Source organism: Carya illinoinensis, chromosome 1, assembly GCF_018687715.1.
Source record: "Carya illinoinensis cultivar Pawnee chromosome 1, C.illinoinensisPawnee_v1, whole genome shotgun sequence".
Classification (NCBI taxonomy): Eukaryota; Viridiplantae; Streptophyta; class Magnoliopsida; order Fagales; family Juglandaceae; genus Carya; species Carya illinoinensis.
Genome location: NC_056752.1, coordinates 48,427,022 through 48,448,320, shown reverse-complemented (window position 1 = coordinate 48,448,320; position 21,299 = coordinate 48,427,022). Strand labels below are relative to the sequence as shown.

General features: G+C 34.0%; 3 protein-coding genes across 8 annotated transcripts; 2 read left to right on the top strand and 1 right to left on the bottom strand.

Annotated features, from left to right (window-relative positions):
• The first annotated feature begins 155 nt into the window (after positions 1 to 155).
• LOC122279749 (ubiquitin-conjugating enzyme E2 34-like) lies at positions 156 to 7,076 on the top strand. 2 transcript variants are annotated; one of them, XM_043090566.1, is made up of 11 exons: positions 156 to 250; positions 372 to 430; positions 2,940 to 3,070; positions 3,465 to 3,519; positions 4,263 to 4,301; positions 4,447 to 4,510; positions 4,637 to 4,698; positions 4,788 to 4,827; positions 5,039 to 5,066; positions 5,780 to 5,871; positions 6,501 to 7,076. In XM_043090566.1, exons 3-11 carry the CDS (start codon positions 3,014 to 3,016, stop codon positions 6,772 to 6,774), a joined length of 711 nt encoding a protein of 236 aa, XP_042946500.1. In that variant the 5' UTR covers positions 156 to 250; positions 372 to 430; positions 2,940 to 3,013; the 3' UTR covers positions 6,775 to 7,076. The 2 variants fall into 2 exon arrangements, with proteins under 2 accessions (XP_042946500.1, XP_042946495.1); XM_043090561.1 differs by having other exon boundaries at positions 191 to 430.
• Positions 7,077 to 8,555: 1,479 nt separating this feature from the next.
• Positions 8,556 to 10,524, top strand: LOC122279724. Of its 5 annotated transcripts, none has more exons than XM_043090541.1 (3): positions 8,556 to 8,821; positions 9,337 to 9,449; positions 9,741 to 10,524. In XM_043090541.1, exons 2-3 carry the CDS (start codon positions 9,363 to 9,365, stop codon positions 10,152 to 10,154), a joined length of 501 nt encoding a protein of 166 aa, XP_042946475.1. In that variant the 5' UTR covers positions 8,556 to 8,821; positions 9,337 to 9,362; the 3' UTR covers positions 10,155 to 10,524. The 5 variants fall into 5 exon arrangements, with proteins under 5 accessions (XP_042946475.1, XP_042946467.1, XP_042946483.1 ...); XM_043090533.1 differs by having other exon boundaries at positions 8,557 to 8,744; positions 9,360 to 9,449; XM_043090549.1 differs by having other exon boundaries at positions 8,557 to 8,821; positions 9,360 to 9,449.
• A 721-nt stretch (positions 10,525 to 11,245) lies between these two features.
• LOC122279715 (RING-H2 finger protein ATL3-like) lies at positions 11,246 to 13,061 on the bottom strand. Its single transcript, XM_043090505.1, has one exon. It carries the CDS (start codon positions 12,545 to 12,547, stop codon positions 11,621 to 11,623), a length of 927 nt encoding a protein of 308 aa, XP_042946439.1. The 5' UTR covers positions 12,548 to 13,061; the 3' UTR covers positions 11,246 to 11,620.
• Between the last annotated feature and the right edge of the window lie 8,238 nt (positions 13,062 to 21,299).

Here is a 21,299-nt window from a genome sequence, read left to right as displayed (position 1 = left end):
TCAGTTATCTACAAATTCCTCTGATTTACTAAAAGAAATCTACAAATTCCTCAGGGAAAAAAATAAAAGGAAAGTCGGCAGAAAGTAAACAAAGTTGTGTGGACAAAATTGGCCTTCCCTTACAAGGCACTCGAGCAACGTAAGAGGGAAACGAGAGGGATAAGAACGTCTTTATGAGTAGAGTTGATCCCGCTTTGAACGAAGACCCAGCCCCCCATCTCCTGGAATCCCCCCCGATCACAGCTTTTTGGTGGGTAACTGTATAAACATCGGAAACCCTTATTTTAAATCTTAAGCATTCATTGAATTCAATCCAAACCTCCCCAATCTTAACTCCCCTTCCCCTCATTTACTCGATTTCTGAATACCAGGTATAAATCTAACGAAAGAGCCCTTAATTTGAAGTCCCGGCCACCTCAATCTCTTTCAGGTAAGAATCTTTTCCGTTTCATATCTTTTGATTCGAGGTTTACTTGCATATTTTTCTTTATTTATTCATTCAGTTAATTTATTTGCCGAGATTTTATTGTTGGATCCGGATTTTGGCTCGTTGATTTGAATTTGCAGTGGAAATAGATATCGTGAAATTGAAGAAGGAATTTCTTTGTGATTGTATCATTCTGTCCTCAAAAGAGTTTAGTTTCTGAGTCTGAGTTTTGAGAGTGATAAATGAATGATTTTCTTCATTTATTTTGTGACCCTTACAATTCCTCATTTTGGAAGCATCGAAAAGTACGATTGAAGGAATGAATAGGAGCAAATTTCTAGAAAATTAATGCAATTTATTAAATAAAATTGGATAGAACTATACTGTTGTTTTAATTAGAATTTACCACCTTGAAAATGTTGACTTGGAAGTATGGACGAAGCATAATTTCTGTAGTATTGCACAGCCCGGATTATACGTGCCACCAAGTCCGGTGATGGTCTTGCTGGCTTTTTTAGAACGTCCAGCAAGGAGATTTTGAGCTCTTATGTGGAAGCTTGATCTAGTAATTTAAAACCAGTATGACAAATATATCTTTCTTGTCTTTATCAATGAAAAAAAATACCTATTAACTTCCTCATCATAAAGCTCCATTTGGTCGGAGGTATAGAATATATTTGGAGGGAAGAAATCAGAGGGAGTGTATTAGGAGTGGTTGAGATGATTTTGTAAAACAGTTTTTGTTTTTTGGTTGGTGATAATTCCAGAATTTTTTGGCATAATCCATGATGTGGTGGTAGGGTTCTTAGCGCTGTTTATCCAGATCTTTTTCATATTTCTCAATATCCGGATGCTTCGGTGGCTGAGATTTTGGACTCTTCTGGTGGTTCATCCCATTGGAATGTTCTATTTTCTACAGCTGTTAATGACTGGGAAATAGAGGCCGTTTCTGATTTGTTTGGCTTACTGTATGCTACACAACTTGGGCGGGATGTGAGTGATAACATGGTCTGGAGGCAAACTGGTAATAAGAAGTTTTCAGTTCATTCTTTGTACAAGTTGCTGTCTAGGCTGAATAGGGTACACTCCTCTCCTTGGAAGAGTAAGGTGCTTTCAAATGTGGCGTTCTTTGGCTGGGCTGCTTCCGTAGGGAAGATTTTGACTTTGGACAATCTCAAGAAGCATGGATTAATTGTTTTGGATTGGTGCTTCTTATGTAAGAAAGCTGGTGAATGAGTGGATATTTTATTATTACATTGTGAGGTGACTAGGGTGTTATTATATGAAGTGTTTAATAGAAGTGGAATGGCTTGGGTGATGCCTAGGAGGATGGTGAATATTTTTGCTTGTTGGAGAGGTTTAAGGGGTAATTTGCAAATTGCTGCTGTTTGGTGTATTTGGGATGAGAGGAATGGTCAATGCTTTGGAGATAAGGAATGCTTGGTGGATGAACTTAGACGTTTTTTCTTTAATACCTTATTTTAATGGGCTTCGGCTTTTGTGTTTAATGGAACTAGTGACTTGTAACTGGTTCAGTTCTGTATACTTCTTGTATATTTGGCTTTGCCTTGCTACTTATCTCAATACAATTTCTTATTCATTAAAAAAAAAAAATGGAGTGATGCAAAATTTAAAGTGAAAAAAATGATGCTTGTTTCTCATCCTCGTCTTTTTGAAAATAGCCAAAACCCCTTCGATGAAGTGGACTCTAAAAGAACCTTGTAGAGAGTGGTGATGGTGGTGGATGAGCAACCACCTGGGTTAAATGAAGTTAAATTTTCACTGTTTGTAAGGTTCATAAGATTGGATTTATTTTATTGATATATAGATTTATCGCTAAGAAGTATATTTTTAGAAAATAGTTCAGATATGCATTCATTTGAGAAACTTGTAAAGCATTTACAACAATTTTCATTCATACTGTTAATCTTTAAACAATTCATGATATTTTCAGTCTTCACTTTTGGGGATTGCATCATATTATGCAAACTGAGTGGAAGTGGAAAAGGATCGCTTATATATAGAGGACTAATCTTCATTAGCTTTTATGCCCTGCCAGAACTACCAATGTGCATGATGATGGACGTTATATTTGCATGAAAAGCATATCATGTTTCATCTATGATTGATGTACGCTTCTAATATCCATGATGGACATTTATTTAGGTTCCTCTTTTGTATATTCTTTGTGTACTTGGATAGAACCCTCTTGCTTTTTCATTAATAATATATCAAAGAAAAAAATATATATGCATCAATGTCAGATTTACCAACAAGCTTTCCTAAATTTGCATCAGGTTAGGATTTTTTAAAAAGGAAAAAGAAAAAAATTCTCTTCGGGTTCTATATAATTTCACATTTCTGTTCCATAAATTGTAGATTGCATTTTTTTCTCCTCAAGTTAGAATTTTCTCTTTTTCTTTAGTAGATATGTTTTCCTTTTAAGGTAGTATAAGGTTATTTTGGATTTTTTAAATAACTAATAGTTGTCTCCTTCTTTTATGTTTATCAGGGAACAGGCAGTAAAGATTGTATTAGAAGAAAAGATTGGCTGGGGCTTCATATACTATTTTTGGTAGTTGTGAGATGGCAGAGAAGTCATGTATCAAGCGCCTCCAGAAGGAATATAGAGCACTCTGTAAAGTACGGCTCCCATTTTTTACACTTCAAAGAGTTCTTATTTAAATTTAATTTCACAGGTCCTTAATATGTGGATATGTATAGTAAACTCTGGTCCTATTTAATATGCCTTCTTCGGCGTAAGTTTAGCTGGAGTACAGTTGAATCATCCAGGTCAAATGTTTTTGGCCTGGTCTCCACCATGGAGCAGGTGCCATACCCTCAAAGCCTATTTGGACTCATAATTGATTCATTGAATATTGAAAAAAAAAATTAAATTAAAGATCGTTTGTCAGACCTTCCATTTGTGAAGTGAGTCTCATTCCTATTCTTTTCCATGTTGAACTGGATCTTCTTGGATATATGCCCATTAAAAAAGGTGTACGTGGTGCTGATTGTATTTTCTATGAACTTGTAGGAACCAGTTTCCCATGTTGTGGCCCGTCCTTCCCCAAATGACATTCTTGAGTGGCGTAAGTTTATTCCAAATACTATATTTTTCTGCAGAATATTGTCAAGCTTTGATGTTACAAATTGGAAATATTCTGAATTGGTAATTGAACTCTGCTGCCACTTCTGTTTTTTTTATGCATGCAAGATAAGATCTTAGGAGGCTTTTGAATAATGTTATAGTGGGTAAAGAAGAATAAACTATCAGATTGTTTGTTCATATAGTCGTGATAATTTTGGTCAATACTTATTATAAACAATATTCTTCTTTTCCTGGTTGGATGGTACCTGTTCAAGTTTTTCAAATGATTTCAGCATCCTCAGATGGAAGTTATCCACATATATAAAGGTGCTTAATAACTGGACTTGAGTGGTCAACAACTGCACTCATTTGTAGCCAATGTCTCTTACCTATATATCTCATGTGAGGATGAAGGTTCATTTGTTAACATATCATACAACTTGCTTAGTTCACCTTTTTATGAGTAGTTACTCCAATTTCCCTCAGGTTATTGCATGTATTATGATACCTGCTTTGTGGTGAATAATAAAGGTTGCCATACTATACCTGACATTCCTCATCTCACAATCTTGCCTTTGTCTTTCTGTTAGCTAATCTATTTATGTTGTCATTTTGGTTAAGATTCTTCTTGTATATGTCCCGTGTACTTGGCTTCACCTAATTTTAATAAAATTCCTATTTACTGATAAAAAAAAAGTTAAGATTTCTTAACCTTGTTTTTATCCTCCATCCTTCATATTCCAGATTATGTGCTGGAGGGAAGTGAAGGAACACCTTTTGCAGGTTTGTTCAGTTTGTTGTTAGTGTGTGATTTTGGATGTTCTTCATATTTTCTCCTCTCTTTGTAGTCCTGATCAATGTGATTTTGGCATTCTAAGACTCATTTATGTAATTTTATTGCTTGAAATTTCTCTGCTTGTTATATAAGGTGGATATTACTACGGAAAGATCAAGTTTCCACCAGAATATCCCTATAAGCCACCAGGAATTAGGTAATCTATTGTTTGGATGCCATACTTTTTTCAAGAAATATGGTACTTGTAGTATCAGGATTCAAATTTCCTAAATGCATTGATCTTGGTTGCTTCTAACTTTTATTGACAATTTCTGCCTTGTAGCATGACCACTCCTAATGGCCGTTTCATGACCCAAAAGAAAATATGCTTGTCAATGAGTGATTGTAAGTTTTTGACGGTACTAGTTGAAGAAAATAACTCCGTCTCTTCGCTACCCTATCTTATGTTTTCCTTTGACTTCTTTATTTTGCAGTTCATCCTGAAAGTTGGAATCCAATGTGGTCTGTGTCAAGGTAGGACAGATTCTAGTTCTGAAGTACTCTTTTTGTGTATGTGTTTTCTATATGACTGCATAATACCATAATTTCTTGTTGACAAGTTATTGTTAGGAGGAATGTTTGCGGTGGACTCTATTTCTTCCTTAGTTATTGTTGGGATGAATGGTTCTAACTATATTTCTTATTTGGTCTTTCACTAATGTTTTTTCCTTCCTTTCTGAGCCAGCATACTCACGGGGCTTCTTTCATTCATGGTTAGTCAGCTCTTTCATATTTTACGTTTCATATGCTTGGTTAGAATATCATTTGCCATATTAGTATTATATTTTTATTGGCACTGGGTGTCCGAGAACAATGTCCCGACTAATCTCAGGGGTGCATAGGCTTTCGGCAAGGAGTTTCGCGCAAGTGCATCTCGGGTAATTCAAGGGGAAAATCCCCCAGTCTGATGGTCCCTAGAGATTGTTTGCATCCTAGGGGATTTGAATATTAGACCTGGGGGGAGCATTCCCCAATGAAGGGCTTTTCCCCAAGGCCTTTACCATTTGTTATATTATATACCGCTGCTCTTATAAATATGTAGCTAAAAGAGTCACTTCCTCTTGTTATCTTGTCTATTTTTTTCTTTTGGAGTCTCAGTTTCGTTTGGTAAATCTCAAATTACCAGGGCTAGATTTAGAATATTATGATAGAATTTGGATGATACAAGTTCTCTCCTCCTCCACATTTTGGTGATGAAGATAGTGGGCCCCTTCTGTTTTATTTTTTTTTTTAAATGTAAAATCCGATTTTGCATATTACCAACCCGATTAAGGCTTAGATGAGCTTAATTGTGTTAAAAATCGGATGCATGAAATTGTGATTTTCTTTTATGCCCATTCTATTGGCATATATTTGAAGAATGTCTGAATTTCTCATTGCTTTCGCACAATTTGTTTAAATGTGAGGATGCATTTTACTCGTGCAGATGGACAACAGTCCTACCACTGGTAGTGTGAACACTACTGTTGCTGAGAAGCAACGTCTAGCAAAGGCTTCCCTTTCTTTTAATTGTAAGAAGTAAGTATGTTGCATCACCTTCAAAGGATTTTTTTCATTTTCTTTACTGTCTTAATCAGCACTTGAAAGTCAATTTTTTAGCCTCCATTTTTATGAATATACCTTTGTGCATTGAAGTCCATGACATATGGGTGAATGACCTATTAGTTACATTTGTACGAGTGTAAGAGTTCATGACCAGATGTCCCGAATCCAGATACACTCCTTATGTCTTTCCAAAAGGCTCCCTGAATATCATTCAACTGTTGCCATCATCTATGGTAAAATTAATTTGTTTGCGCCCCGTTTGGATTTAGAAAGCGTTTCATCTCATCTCATCATTACAACTTGCTCAAATTCCTATACAAAATATAATAAACAATTCAACCTTTTCAAATGCTAAAACAATAATAATATTAAAAAATAATATTCTAACAATATTTTATTCAACTTTCATCTTTTATCTAAAACCATCTCATCTCATCTCTGAATCCAAACCAGTTCTAAGACTGAATTTATGCAATAGAAGGGATGAAAAGAAGCTGGCTTTGTCCCCTTGCACACATTCTTTAAAGCTTTAATATATCAACATTTTTTAGATTCTGTGACAATCGTTTCAATCTGAACCTAACTCTTTCTTATCTTTACAGCCCCGCATTTAGGAAATTGTTTCCCGAGTACGTGGACAAGTACAACCAGCAGCAGCAGCAGCTTTCTGAGAAGCTTATTGCTGAGCAGGTGTCACCAGATCCATCTCAAAAAAATTCCACACCCATGTTAGAGCGAGTTATTAACTCTACAGGAGAAGATGCGGTGGTTAAGGATAGGAGAATAAACAGGAAGCAGTCATTCCCAACTTGGATGATGTTCTTGCTAGTTTCCATCTTTGGCATTGTAATGGCACTGCCTCTGCTTCAACTTTGACATCTAGTGTGACAAGTGAAATATTTAAGGGGTCAAGTGACAAAGGCTTTTGCGAGTCAAGGGATGCATTTTAAATGCTTCTTAAGTTTGTCAAGTGTCTCACTTAATGGTGTATAGCGGTTGATAGGCTCAGTTGGGTCACCTTGTTGATGTTTTCTCGTTCTTATATGTCGACAGGTTGTGAGATGATCTTCAAACATTGCATGTTTGTCACGCTTTCTTAATTTACAGTCTTGAGTTTTGTGTAAGAGTAGTTGGTGTTCAAACATTACTTAATCTAGCAAGTTTTGTGCTAGAGCTTATTTTTCTTCTCTCATCATTCTTTACGCAGACTGCTGTGCTGTATTTTGACAGCCTGAAGATGGCGTTTTTGCTGGAGCATGGTGTGAACCAATGTGTTATGTCCTGAAAAGTTTTTGGTTTTGATGGATACTAATTCAGGCCTTAGTGTGGGGTAAACAGCAGCAAAAAAGCGTCCAGGAATGAGTCATCTAGCTAAGTTCTAATTGGTTTGGAAAGTATCCAAGACTATAAAAATGGCTTGGGTTGCCCTAGCACTTCTCATTGTCTTTATGTGTGGGGGGAGGGGGAAGGCTAACAATTCAGTTATAAATTGATTAGTAATTTTATACTTGCTTAATCATTTTTTTTTAAAAAAAAAAAAAGAGATTTATTATTAAAAAATTAATTTTTTTTTTTTTTATATAGATTTGATGTTTTATTCATTTTTTTCAAAATAATTATACGGTGGTTGCACAGTTCATAATTATAAATATCTTCTCTCTAAATTGATTAGCTCAGTAAGTGCTTGTTGAATCGGTCTGGTGGATTGGAGTGTGTGTAGGCGACGGAAGCAAGAATTTGATTTTATTTACTCCATTGATTAATAATGATAGCAAAAGCATTATAATTAGTAACCACGTTGCAGTGTCTTAGAAATCATGAAATTGGGGGTGTGGCAATAATCATAGTTTCCTTTCGAGTAAATCGTAGACTCACACATGGTGGGGTAGAACTTGTTTTAATTCAAACATGGAGGGCTGCAACTTGTTCTCATTTCATATCAACCGCATACTTTGGTGAGTCTTAGGCCCTTTTGAATTGTAATATCTTTTCATCTCATTTTAATATTTAAATATTATAAATATAAACAATTATTAATTTCAATTATTTAATTTTTTTGTATAATTATTATAATTTTTTCAAACTTTTAAACAAAACACAAAAAATAATTTAATTTTTTCAAATCTTAAAATAAAATTATATTAAAAAACTCTATTCTAACAATATATTTAACTTTATAATATTTTTTATTTAATTTTTTTTTATTTCTCAAAATCTCATAAAACATCTTAATTCAAATCGTTTTACTATTATTTACAAATTAATTTACTATTATTTATAAATTATTTTATTTTATTTTATTTTATCTTATCTTATTATCAAAAGGGATTGCACTGAAAATAGTCTTTTCTTCGAGTCTTAAATGGAATGGATTGATTTCTGAAATTGGGTAAAGGGGGTTGGCCTTTATTCTTTTGAATCTTACATTAACAGGACGTACACCTTACACTACGCATTAAAGCCTCGGAACCCCCGTAACATGCGCCGCATTTGTTGCGAGTAGGCAGTACAGGATCCCATAAAATATATATATATATATATATAATTTATTACCTTTGATTTCCCTTTTTTGTTTTATAATAAGAGTCGTTTTTTTTAATCTGTTTTAAATGGCAAACAAAGAGCATCAGATTCAGACCCTCCGTGTTTTTTCAGAGCAACCCCCACCCCCCAAAACAAACATATATAAAAATATATATATAATTTTAATTGTTTTGTGATTTTAGTGACTGGTTAAAGCCTCCCTTCAAGGCTGCATCTTCTCAACTCTTTGTATTGGAGTGGATAGGCAAAGCTAACCCCAAGAGGGGTTGCTGTGTTGTGAGGTCGACTCATTGTTTGGTCGTGCAAGTATATTGCCAACATCAATTAATTCGTTCTCGTGCTTGTGCTCATTAGTTCATTTAGCTTTTGCCTTCCTGCGGTATCTCTCTCTCTCTCTCTCTCTCTCTCTCAAATTATAAACTGCTAAATCTGTGCTCTTTTTGAGTGTCACATTTGGAAAATGTTGTTGGGGAGAGATTGCGACAATGTCAAGTTTTTAACACACCGCCTGTTATTTCTTCCTAAAGCAAAAGCGAGTAAAAGATTTTCACCACCAAAAGTGTTTCATGATCTCTCCAACTCGCGCCATTATAGGATATCAATAGGGTCGTTGGCTTTTGCCTTTTGTGGATGCTTGCAAGTTCAAACCAGTTGTAAAATATGTCCGACCGAAGTGTTTATTACACATTAAGCTCTCTCTTTCCTACTTTCCTCCACTTGGGAATTTTTAAAAGATCATCCATCTTACTTCAGAACCATTTTCTTGCTGCTTCCAGCTATTATATTTCACAGTTTGGAGGATTATTCTCTCAAGCTCTTCTGAACTGTAATGCAGAATGTTTCTTTTTCTTTTTATTCTTCTAAATTCTTTGAGTTTGCTTCATTGTTTTATAGTTTTTTGGGTATGCCACGTTCAGGCAATGATGAAGAAATCTCCAACATATTCGAGATATGAAACAAGTGCTTACAGCGGCGATGGATTTGATCCCTATGTGGACTTCTCGCAGGTGATGGCTTTTAACTTCTTTTTCTCCTGTTAATTTTCTAACGTTGGAGAAAAAATTAGCATGTTCTCACCCAGTGGACTATAAACTTATTAAAACTTATTCTCTTTTTCCCCCCACTCTTTGTTAGGTCAACACCAGTTGACTGATCTTCAGAACTGAGATTGTTGTTGTTCAATTGTTGATCATTTATATTTCCTTCAGAAGTTATTTCTATTGCGTATGCAATATATATGTTTGTTTACATGCAAACCGTTCTTCAAGTCTATTGTCATTGGATTTGCCTTTGATTAGTTCTTGGAAGAAGCAAGACACCACGCAGGAGGAGTAGATTTCCAGAGCTCACCATTCAATCCAGAAGAAAGAGGAAAGAAAAGATTGCCCGAAGAGAAACAGGGCAAGAAATCATGGAAAAATTCTCTTTTATCATGGTGGAAGACTGACAGAAAGAGCAACAGGCCTCAAGTGGAACCAACAAGTAGTTCTTACATTTCTGTTACAAAACGGCGTCTCGTTTCTGGTCCAATACATGGCAGTGGCAAGACCAATGATGGCAGGCAGTGGCACCGGCGTTCCACATCTGGGCCTCTCACCGGTCTTTTCAACCCCACAAAGAGAGTGGAGAATGGGATATCTTATGTGTGTCTTGACCAGCTTGACAGACCTCATGCCATTCAGACCTATGGACCTGTTTACCTCGTAACTTAGTGTATGGGCACCAACAAACATCAAGAAGTTTTTTAGTCAAATCTGAATCTGGTGCATCTGCATTTTCCGCATTTAAGAGTTTTTTAATCTGCTGAGAAACTGTGGGAAGTTTGAGGACAGGAAAAACTTTCCGAACATTTTGCTGAGAAGAAAATTTTATTTCTTAATTTCCAAATATCAGATATGGCAGGATCGTTTTCTTTTAAAAATCAACCAACTTGGAGCTATATTATTTTGTTTTATCCCTTCATTCAAGAAACAAGAGAACCTCAGGGCGGTCGTCTGTAATTCCATTTCATGCTTTGTATCCTGTTTTCTTGGCATATGATGTGATTTTTCAGAAACTTACATTGATCCATCTTTTGGTGCTGATACGTGGTCAGAAAACAAAGTTTGTAGTCCCTCAAAAGCACAGCTATTTTGCTGTAAATAATTTTCATGGAAATCAAAACTGTAATGGTCCCCTGATTACCCATCAAAACCAAAGAATATCGTCTGCAATTGTCTTGGACAGTGTTTCTCGTTGCTCTTATCCACATTCCATCTTCGATTTCATCCTCACTGTATTATCCCCAGTAATATTTTCCACTATGTTTATTTGTTACTAACCAACTGCGGTGAAAAGAGTGGGAGAGGAGCGAGGGGGAGATGGACACTAAACTGTCGTGACAAATCCTTTCATATGAACCTATGGGAGAAAAATAAAATAAAAATAGAAGAAGCCTAAATCTAGTAAAGAGCAGCTAAATGAGAAGGTAGGTCATGAACAAACAAAGCCACTGTCAGTTGGCAACAGTAGCATTGTGAAAACCGCATCCCAAGAACAGACCCCATTATCACCTCTACACCATTTGCATTCAAGCTGGTTTAAGGTACAACTTAAGATTTCGAACCAACCACCCTCCCTGAAACAGAGTATGAACTGTGTCCAATTATCTGGTTGACTAATAAGTCAGTAATTTGTCATATAAATACTTAGCTTTTTTCTGCTTATCACCCCAAAACCTTTCAAATTCGCATGAGCAAATAATTGGTGAGCAAAGAATTGGAGAAGGGGGTGATGATGCAATTAATCAAGAATAAAACAGGAATGCATCTTTAACACGGTATTATATTTTACTTTCATACAATATTGACAATTCAGAAACTGTTCACTTCCGTTTCAATAACAGATATACAAACTTCCTCTATGACAAGAGATTCAGATCGCTGAGATCTCCCACCTCGAGCTCTAAATTATCTCTGTCGAGATCAAGAATAAAAGAACATTGAGTAAAATAACATGGGGAGTTTCTTCCTCCCCAAAAGGACCAATTTTTCTAGGATGGTAGAACCGGACGTCATCAAGACCTTCCAAATAACAATTTCTCATCGCTAGAAACATTTCTTCAAATAATCCTGAATTGAGTTCTCATCTATAGCCTGTCCTAGCAAATATGTTTAATCTAATTACCAAGGACTTGCTTCTAAGTCTGTGCTCTCCCTGCTTGCTCAACATCAACAGAACCGGGACTACAAGGACTTGCCCTTCTATCCCTGCTCAAAAGCCTCTTCAATGACCTCAGCCTCGCAGGCACGGGCGACTTCGATTCCTCCTCGGCAAACCTGCTTGCCGAAGGGGATAAGGATGACAAATTCTCAGTCATCCGCCTTGGTATGTCAATCACCAACATTCCGTCCGATGGCCTGCTATTAACTGCTAACGACGAAGAAGGCGATGGACAAGTAGGGGGTTGAGAAGAAGGACCTTCTTCCAAACAAGCGCCCCCAGAACTTACCCGAGCCTGGTTTCCCCAAAACAGCACGTTTGTGGGGAAATTTGGAGATTCAACAGAATACCCAGAGACTGAATTTTCTCCTGAGGACTCGATATCCTCTTGTACCTCGACACTATGATTGTTGTTGGCCTCGGAGCTTTCAGGAGCAACTGGGTTTCGGCAAAGCGGGCAGGTGGAGTGGGACTGGAACCACATGTCAATGCAATCAACATGGAACCCATGATTGCATTTGGGGAGCAGCCTAGCCGTCTCTCCTGGCACTAGCTCAGAGAGGCAAACCGCGCATTCCAACCCATCTTTGAAATCATTTGGATCGAATGTCACTACGGGGAGTGAGCGGAGGACTAAGGGGTCGAGCCCTCTTCTCAGGGTGGCAGCGATCGCCGGGTCCTGGCCGGGGGCGAAGACGAAGCGGCGTCTGCGGCGGCGACGAGAAGCAGAAGGATTGGATCCTTCAATGCGCCACCAGAACCATTTGGCGTAGAGGTGGAGAAAAAGGACAAACACCACAACAACGAAGAGCACTATGATGGCTACCACCATTATTTTACCGGTCAGTTGCACGACCGGTGAGTCGTCCAATGGCGACCGACTCGACTTAGATGAATCCCCCATGCTTGCCTATCAAAGTTCCTTCTCTTTTCCACCCCTGATGAATGAATTGGCCAAGGATCCACTTGAAAAATATTATAAAGAGTCAGATTCCCAGAAGTCTGCAACTCAAAAAATGGAACAGAACCCAAATGCGATTTCCCTTAGAATTGTCAAATGCCGTGCTAAAAACTGGTCAGGGCTTGTGGGTGGCGAATGGGTGAGGTTTCTATAGATTCTAGAAGTAGAAAGAGAAGTGGGAGAAGGAAGAGAGAGAAGAAGTTGGACTTGTTCTTTGGGTGTTTGTGGAATGTGGTGGGCAAAGACGTGAGAATTTTCAAAGAAGTAAAAACGAAAGGAAAGAAAGAACCCTCCACTTAGGACTCAAAGACTTGACTTTTTTAAAGGATTGGAGAAGGAGGAGGCTGAGGAAGAAGGAAAAGCAAGCGACGGCTGCGAAACCGAAATGTGACAGTAGAAGAAGAAGGTACCTTTCCTCGCCCAGTTGCGGGTCTTCTTGGTGCTTTCTCCCTTGACTGTTGTTATGTCCTATTACCGAAGGAAAAATATGTACACCAACCAATTGTATTCTAGTCAGCCTATTCTATTCATAAACTTACCCATTTTTGCTTACTTTTGGATTTTGGAATCTTATAATTTGAAAAAATTACTCGATTCTCACTTGTAAATTCTATACATAATTCAGTAAGGCTACTCTTCTTTTAACATTCCTAAGTATATTCACAGTACATTTAAATAATTTCATATATTAAAAATATATCTAATAGCGATGAGATTAGGTATGGCAAACTCTATAAAAAAAAATATATACATAGCACTCTCTTCTTGATTTTGGATTCGAATGGTTGAAGATGATAATATCTCATTTTTAAGTTTTTTTTATTGAATTTAATGACTTAAAATGAAAGAGAGATAAAAACTCGAAATAGCACTATAATATTTATTGTTGACTATATGAATTTCTAGGTAGCATTAAAATTTAATAAATACCAAGGTCTCGCTTTACTTTGTCTATCTCTCCCACTGAATTCAAACAACAACTTCAAAGAACTTCTTTTCCAATATTTTTTTTTTGGTTACATAAAAATGAGACATGGAACGCTTAAATTGTGGGTAGTCGCAGGCAAAAAATACTATGTTCCTCACGAAGAAGATATGCATATAAAAGAGTTGAGCAAGATACCACGAAGCTGCATAGCAATCACAAAATACTATGTTCTTCACCACCTTTTAACTGAAGAGCATAAAAAAGCCGCCGTGATGGGATAAGGTTGAATAATTTCAAGATAATTAGGTTAATAAGAAAGTCAGTAGAGTGGGGTCAGCTTCTGCATTCTCACATGCTTATGTTTATGCCATTATCTTATCACAAATCTCGAGATAATTAACCCTTTTTTTTCTTTTCTTTTTTTTTTAAAAAAAAATTCCTTCTTTTATTAAAAAGAAAAATAAAGAAAAGCTAATTGCTCATCTTATTAGTTATTAATATCTTATTTAGACAATGAATTAAGTTGGGATAAATTAAAATTTTAAGTTAAAAATTAAAAATTAAATCAAATTTTATTATATTTTATTTTATTATTTAAAAAAATTAAATTATTTATTATATTTTGTATAAAAATTATAATTATAAAATAAAATAAAATATTTATACTGTCCAAATATAGGTGTAATTAGCACTCGCTCTTGATGCTGATGTAAAAGGACAAAAATTCCGGTCCTTCCAAATTTTGAAAAGATACTTTAGATGCTAATAAAGAAAGATTGATTTGTACAGTCTTTAATCAACTGGACTATGTTGTTCCAAACTTTATATAGAGATCCTGATCCCTCTTTTTCAATCTCTTTTCGAGTTTATTAATTATTTATTTCTTTAATATTTGAAAATGAGAATTCTGCTAAAGGGTTTTGGTCATACGGTTCATCTTTATACACCAAAAAAAAAAAAAAACTTATTTTAGTGTAGTGTCAGATATAATTGTGTTTGTCACTGTTTACGGGCACTCTTCAAGAATATGAAACATATTATTACATTATTAGTTGCATTTGTCACGACAACTTTGTAAATTAGAAAAGAAACAAAATACATCGATTTTTGAGGGTTTCTGATGTTTTGTAACTTTGTTCCGTGATGGGTACTAATGGAATCGCGTGAAGCTCCGAACAAACTCAGCCTTATCATCAATTTCTTTGGCTTCACCTCAATTTTTTGCCACAATTTAGATTAAAAAAAGGGAATATAAACAAAGACACAATGATTAATTGAGAATGATTTTATTTTCGAGACATGATGGCCATTGATGTCAGTTAGTGCTTAAAAGCATTAGACACAAACGTGTACGTACTGGTGGCCCGGCCATTACTTTTTTCTTCGTTCCTTTGTTGAGCTCTTGAGAAAGTACCCTAAAGAAAGGAGAAACGAGAAAGTAACTCACAGTCCCCTCCATCCTCTCTCTCTTTTGTTTTTTTCTTTTTGAGAATTGCTGGAACGTCGTTTCAGTTGTATAGTTCATTTTGACTGATATAGTGGCATGCGATTTATTAAAAAATAAAAAATGACATTCGAAGGTACGAAAATAAAAAATTGAAATTTTAGGTTTTTATTATCCTTTTTATCTTTGTATTTTTAATTTTTTTTTAATAAATCCCGTATCGTTACACCATGCTATCACATTAATAAAACAAATTTAGCAGTATAACTAAATTCACATAATAACAAAAAAGAAAAAAATATATTAAAAGAAAAAAACTCATTTATATTAGTATATACATTTAGTAGAAACATGCACGAAGTTGCTCTGCACCTGGGTACAGGTACCCTTTTTTTGGTCTGAAGTTATGATTGGGCTGACGAAATTTGGGCCTAATGCTGTCGACTGGGCCGACTGCAGTTAAGGTATGAAAATGTATGCGAAACTTTTTTTTCTTCCTCTGCTGCGTGTACGAGGATCAGAAACTTAAAAGGCAGCCACGAATTAAGAGATCATGAATAATAATGAATGAATGAATTACCTAGGCATCAATATACATGCATCAGAATTCAAAAAGATAGTCACAGATAGTCAATGTGAGCTCCGCGGGGTCTAGATTTTCCATCCACCTAGGAAGACTCTGACGCAGCAAAAACAGCAAGAAAGAAGGAAAGCAATGATCATCATCATCATCATCATGGCGCCGTTGTAGTTTTGTTGGAAGAGGGGTGATGATTCTCCTACAGAGAGGGCACGTGGGATTATTCTTCAACCAGGTATCGATGCATTGGACATGGAAACCATGCTTGCATGCGGGAAGCACCCTGAACTTTTCATGTTGGAAAATCTGGCTTAGACACACCGCACAGTCAGCGTCGAGGTGGTCGCGTTCATCATCATGATCATCACCGACATCCTTAGCAGAAAACAATTTCCAGAACCAATATTTGGTGTATGCATGAGTAGAGTATACAAGAGATGTGATCGTGAAGAAAAGCACAGTTTTAAGCATCTTGCCGTCAAATACCTGCCGCATGCAGCTGATTCACTCGAACCTATTTATCAAAGAACCCTTCCTCTGGGTATATATGTTTTGTCCGGGAAGTTGGGAATTGCTCTGTTCTTGCTTAATTCTCTCTCTTTCTGTATGTGAATTCAGAAATGTTCAAGTTGACTGGGACAAAGCCTATAGCTAGGCTCGCTCTAACTTCATGGGATATAAAAACAAGTAACGCGCGAAACAAACAATAAATGTTCTACATGCAAAGCCAAACAAAGCTGAATCCCACACGGCATGTATACATAACTGAGACAAACTCAATATCTGATCAACAGGGCAAAGAATTGCAACAAATGGTTAAACCTTAACCTAATCAAAACCTATGTGTATATATAATAATGTCAGTTGAACATGTCTTTAAAACCTTGAATATGCCATGTAGTTTAAACGGTCAAATGTTGTTGTTTGTGATACAGTGAGGCTTATTAATTTGCAGATATGTTTAAAGGCGCCATTATTGACTTTTCTGCAATGGAAAAGGGAATGATAGAATTGACTGGCAGCAGTCTAGTTGAATATTAGTTGAGAATGGAGATACCTTCAGCTGAGACATGACCATTTTTGCATTTAAAAACGAGAAGGACGTTTGACTAAGAAACTCTTATCTAATTTTATTATTATAAATTTTTAAAATTTTTATATAAAATATAATAAATAATTTAACTTTTTTAAATAATAAAATAATATTAATATTAAAAAAATAATATTCTAATAATATTTTATTCAACTTTTAATTTTCATCTAAAACAATCTTATCTAATCTCATCTTATTATATATCCAAATAACCACTTAGTATGTAAATTATATAAAAGTAAACTTACAAACTAACGTGATTTTATGAAATTTGTTAGATTTATTTTATAATAAAATTAACTTTACAATTTAATATATCACATCAAGTCACATTGTTTTGTAAATTCATTTTCGTGTTATCAAATTGTGTCTAAATTATTTCTTTTGAAAAAAATGCAGCCCTGATCATGATCAGTTGCTTTCATTATTTATTCCTGCAGAAGAACTTGGTAGTTGGTAAACCCATTCAAATTATGGGAAGTTCCCATAATCTGACAAGCATGGACATAACGACGATCATGTGTTTCCTTTTATTTTCCTTCGTTTTCTTGTTGGGGTAGTCAACTTTGTTCAATGAACATCAAGCATTAATACTTAGAATTAATGCACACAAAAGCAAATTATACTTGTAGCGAGTAAGTCGTCAACGACTCGAGGTGGCTAACAGCCTGTATTCAAACAAGACTTTTGCAGTTGTTTGGCACATTAATTACTTTCCCCCAGACATAAGAGTTCTATTCTTGAATCTTTGACATGCATAATGCATGCTTTCATCACTTCTTTCTGCGTCAAAATTGCATAAAAATTTTCTTTTTTCGCATGGCGCTTGTTAAATTAAAGCAATATTAATTTACTTGATGCATGTTGACTAGCTAGGCATTCTGAAATAACTTCTTCTATCGTTTCTATTATTTGCCAAAATATATTTGCCTCGTACGCTCCTTAAATAAGTATGTAAATTATATTGGGTAGAAAAATAAAATAAATGTATATATTTTTTTTAATTTTCTATTTGTCATTATCTTAACCTACTTCCTTTGTTATCTATCACGTGAAAAAGAAAAAGAAAAAGGAAAGAATCTTATCTTATTGTAAACTGGAATAACGTTCCCACATGACGTGCAACTTGCAAGCATACTGACGTATATGGATTGCGTGTTGGGATTCCGTGGTTGGTTCAGTCCTTTGTCTCATTAGAAATAAAAACAGAACTGAACTAGTGCTTTGTTTGTTTATAAAGAAACGATATTTGCAATTATGCAAGAGTTCTTTTTCAAAGCTCAAATAAAAGTTCCAATGATTCTTCCTCTGCAAAACCCAACCCATAAGCCTTCTCCACCCTCGGCCTCCTCCTCTCAATGCAAGTCTCACTGAGAATCCAATCACCCACCTTCGAGCGACGGCACCCTATGTAGAGAGATTTTCCCTTCTTCAATTGGGTTTGATTTGTATTTTTTCCTTTTTCTTTGTTTTTTAATCAACACGTTAGCCGATTCCCCCAGTGGTCCCAACGCTGGGTAAGCAGAGTTTTGTGAGAAATTACGGATAGTCAAGGCTATTCAGCATTACTTTATTCCACACGCTTCCAGATGTTCAGCGTGCTAAAATCACAAATTTCCAAATCTCCCGTCCCTCTTCCCCCCTCTCCAAATCTTCGGCGACGCTCACGGATGCATGTGCTACTGCCTTTTATCCTCTATCTAGAAACGAGCGAATTTCACCTATGCATTTAACATTACTCATATTTTATATATTTTTTAATTTTTTTCCTAAAACAGCAGATATGACTTCACCTTCATCAAGATTACCAGCAAATCAGAACCTACAATTCTATTCATTTTAAAACATAGTTGTGTAATATATTGTAAAAGTTATGTGTGTTTATTATTTTTTTATCCTGTTTATGATTTATTTTTCGAGCCTTGTTACTTATTATTCGACAACAAATGATACTTATTTTCATTTTATTTTTTAAAATTTGTTTTATTTTTTCTAAACTAATTTAGTTACTCTATTCATCATTTATACTTTATATATTTGGTAAGGAAAAATGAATAAAAATCATAAATAATATGTAGTGTGAGGATAATAAATATAATTTTTCTTTTTCTTCAATCCGGTTTGTCACGTAATAAAAGTGTGAGGTGCGCTATGAAGAACAAGATTCCAAATAGAATTTTTGAAATAAGAAATATGTGAATAATGGTGAGATAATTTGTAAATAATAGTAAAATAATTTTAGTTCAAAGTTTTATTGGGTATTAGAAAAAAAGAGAGAAAATTTTGAATAAAAATATTATAAATTAAAATATTATTATCATATTATTTATTAATATTATTTTTGTTTTTAAATTTAAAAAATTTGAATTTTTTCTGTTTTGTTTAGAAGTTCTGGAGAGTACTTGTAATGATTAGATAATAATTAGATAAAAAAGTAAAAAATTTAAAAATTAAAAATTAAAAAATATTTATATTTAAATGATATTTAGATGTTAAGATAATATAAGATGAGATAATCTATAAAACCAAACAGAAAATAGCAAAAATATATAATGAAATAATAATAATAAATCAATAAAATTAATAATTATTTCCTCTATATTTCTTGATTTCGCGACCGTCTATGGGAACGAGGTTCGGTTTTTTAATTCATTTATAAGAGTCAACTTTGAGATTTCTTTGCTATAGCATTTACATTTGGTTCTTTATAAATTTTCTTATAATTTGATTAAAAAATACACTTCTTAAAATTTTCTCATAAATTTAATTTATCTTTAAAAAAAACTTCTACATCTCACTCATATTTTTTCTCTATCATATTAAAATAATATTTTTTATTATAATCTTACATATCACATCAGGTTAAGTTATTTTGTAAATTTATTTTTATATAATTAATTTGTGGCTAAATTTTTTTTTTTTTTTAAATACAGTCCTAATGATCAACAGCAGACCTACGTTCACCTAAGAGGGCCCCCAAAAATTTTTAAAAAATTAAAATATATCATAATTTTTAATCATAATTTTATAAATACACAAAATGGCCATCCAAAAAGTTTATAATTCTTATGTACTTTGTAAAATTTTATAAAATTTCAATATTTTTAAAAATGTCTCTCCAATTCTTTTTCCTATAGTCATAGAATTTTGTATAACTTATATATATATATATACATATATTATTTATTTTCAAGAGTGTACTTTCACTAAAATTAAATTAAAACTAAATTTAAAATAATAATAAAATTATTAATATGGTTCTCAAAATTTTTTATTATACAATATTAGGTTTTTAATTAATATAGAATCTAAAGTGAAAATTCAAGAAAAATCAATCAAGGATAATGATCTATATGGAAAATAGTTGAGAGGTTTTATCCTCTAGACTTTATTGAACTAAAATAGCTTATGTACTAAAATGAAAAATGACATTTAAAAAAAAAATCAATTTATAGTTTCTATGAAGTAAATAAATTCTAAATATTTCATTACAAAAATAATAATAGATAAATATTATTTCATGAAACATTATCATAAAAAATATAAAACATATATTAAGGCGCTATACTTTTAGAATTTGATTTATACGTATATATTTTAAATTATCGAGATCTTAGTTTATATATAGTTATATTTTTATAATTTTTGAATCTCAATGTGTCACGCATTAAAAAATTTTACCCCCCAAAGAAATTGCTAATTCCACCTTGCTGATGATCAAATGCTTCCTTATCTATTCCTGCAGAGGAACTTGGTAAACCCATCCAAATTATGGGAAGTTCCCATAATCTGACAAGCATGGATATAATGACGATCATGTGTTTTCTATTTTTTTCTTCCTTTTCTTGTTGGGGTGGTCAACTTTGTTCAATGAACATCAAGCATTAATACTTAGATCAATTAATCCACTAATGCACGCAAATTATACTTGTAGCGGCAGTCGTCAATGACTCGAGGTGGCTAACACTAACAGCCCGTATTCAAACCTTAAGACTTTTACATTTTTGGCACATTAATTACTTTCCCCCAGACTTTGGAGTTCTATTCTTGACATGCATAATGCATGTTTTCATCACTCATTTCTGCGTCAAAATTGCATAAAAGTTTTCTCTTTTCGCATGGCGCTTGTTAAATTAAAGCAACATTAATTTGCTTTATGCACGTTGACTAGCTAGGAGTTCTGAAATAACTTCTTCTATGGTTTCAATTATTTGTCAAAATATATATTTGCCTGACGCTCGTTAAATAAGGTCTCATTTAATTATATAGATGAGATGAGATGTTTTAAATAATATTAAATAAAATATTATTATAATATAATTTTTTAATATTAATTTTATATTAAGATTTAAAAAAATTAAATTATTTATTATATTTTATATAAAATTTTAAAAAAATTATAATCATTAAATAAAATAAAATAAAATTATTTAGTTTTGATCAATCAATCAGAGCCTAAATATGTAAATTATATTCGGTAGAAAAATATAATACATGTATATTTTTTTAAATTTTTATTTGTCACTATCTTCATTCGTTAAGGGTTGTCTATCTACTTCCTTCGTTATCTACTTCCTTCGTTTAAATTTGCTGCTATCTACTTCCTTCGTTAGTGGTTGTCTATCTACTTCCTTCGTTTAAATTTCTGTT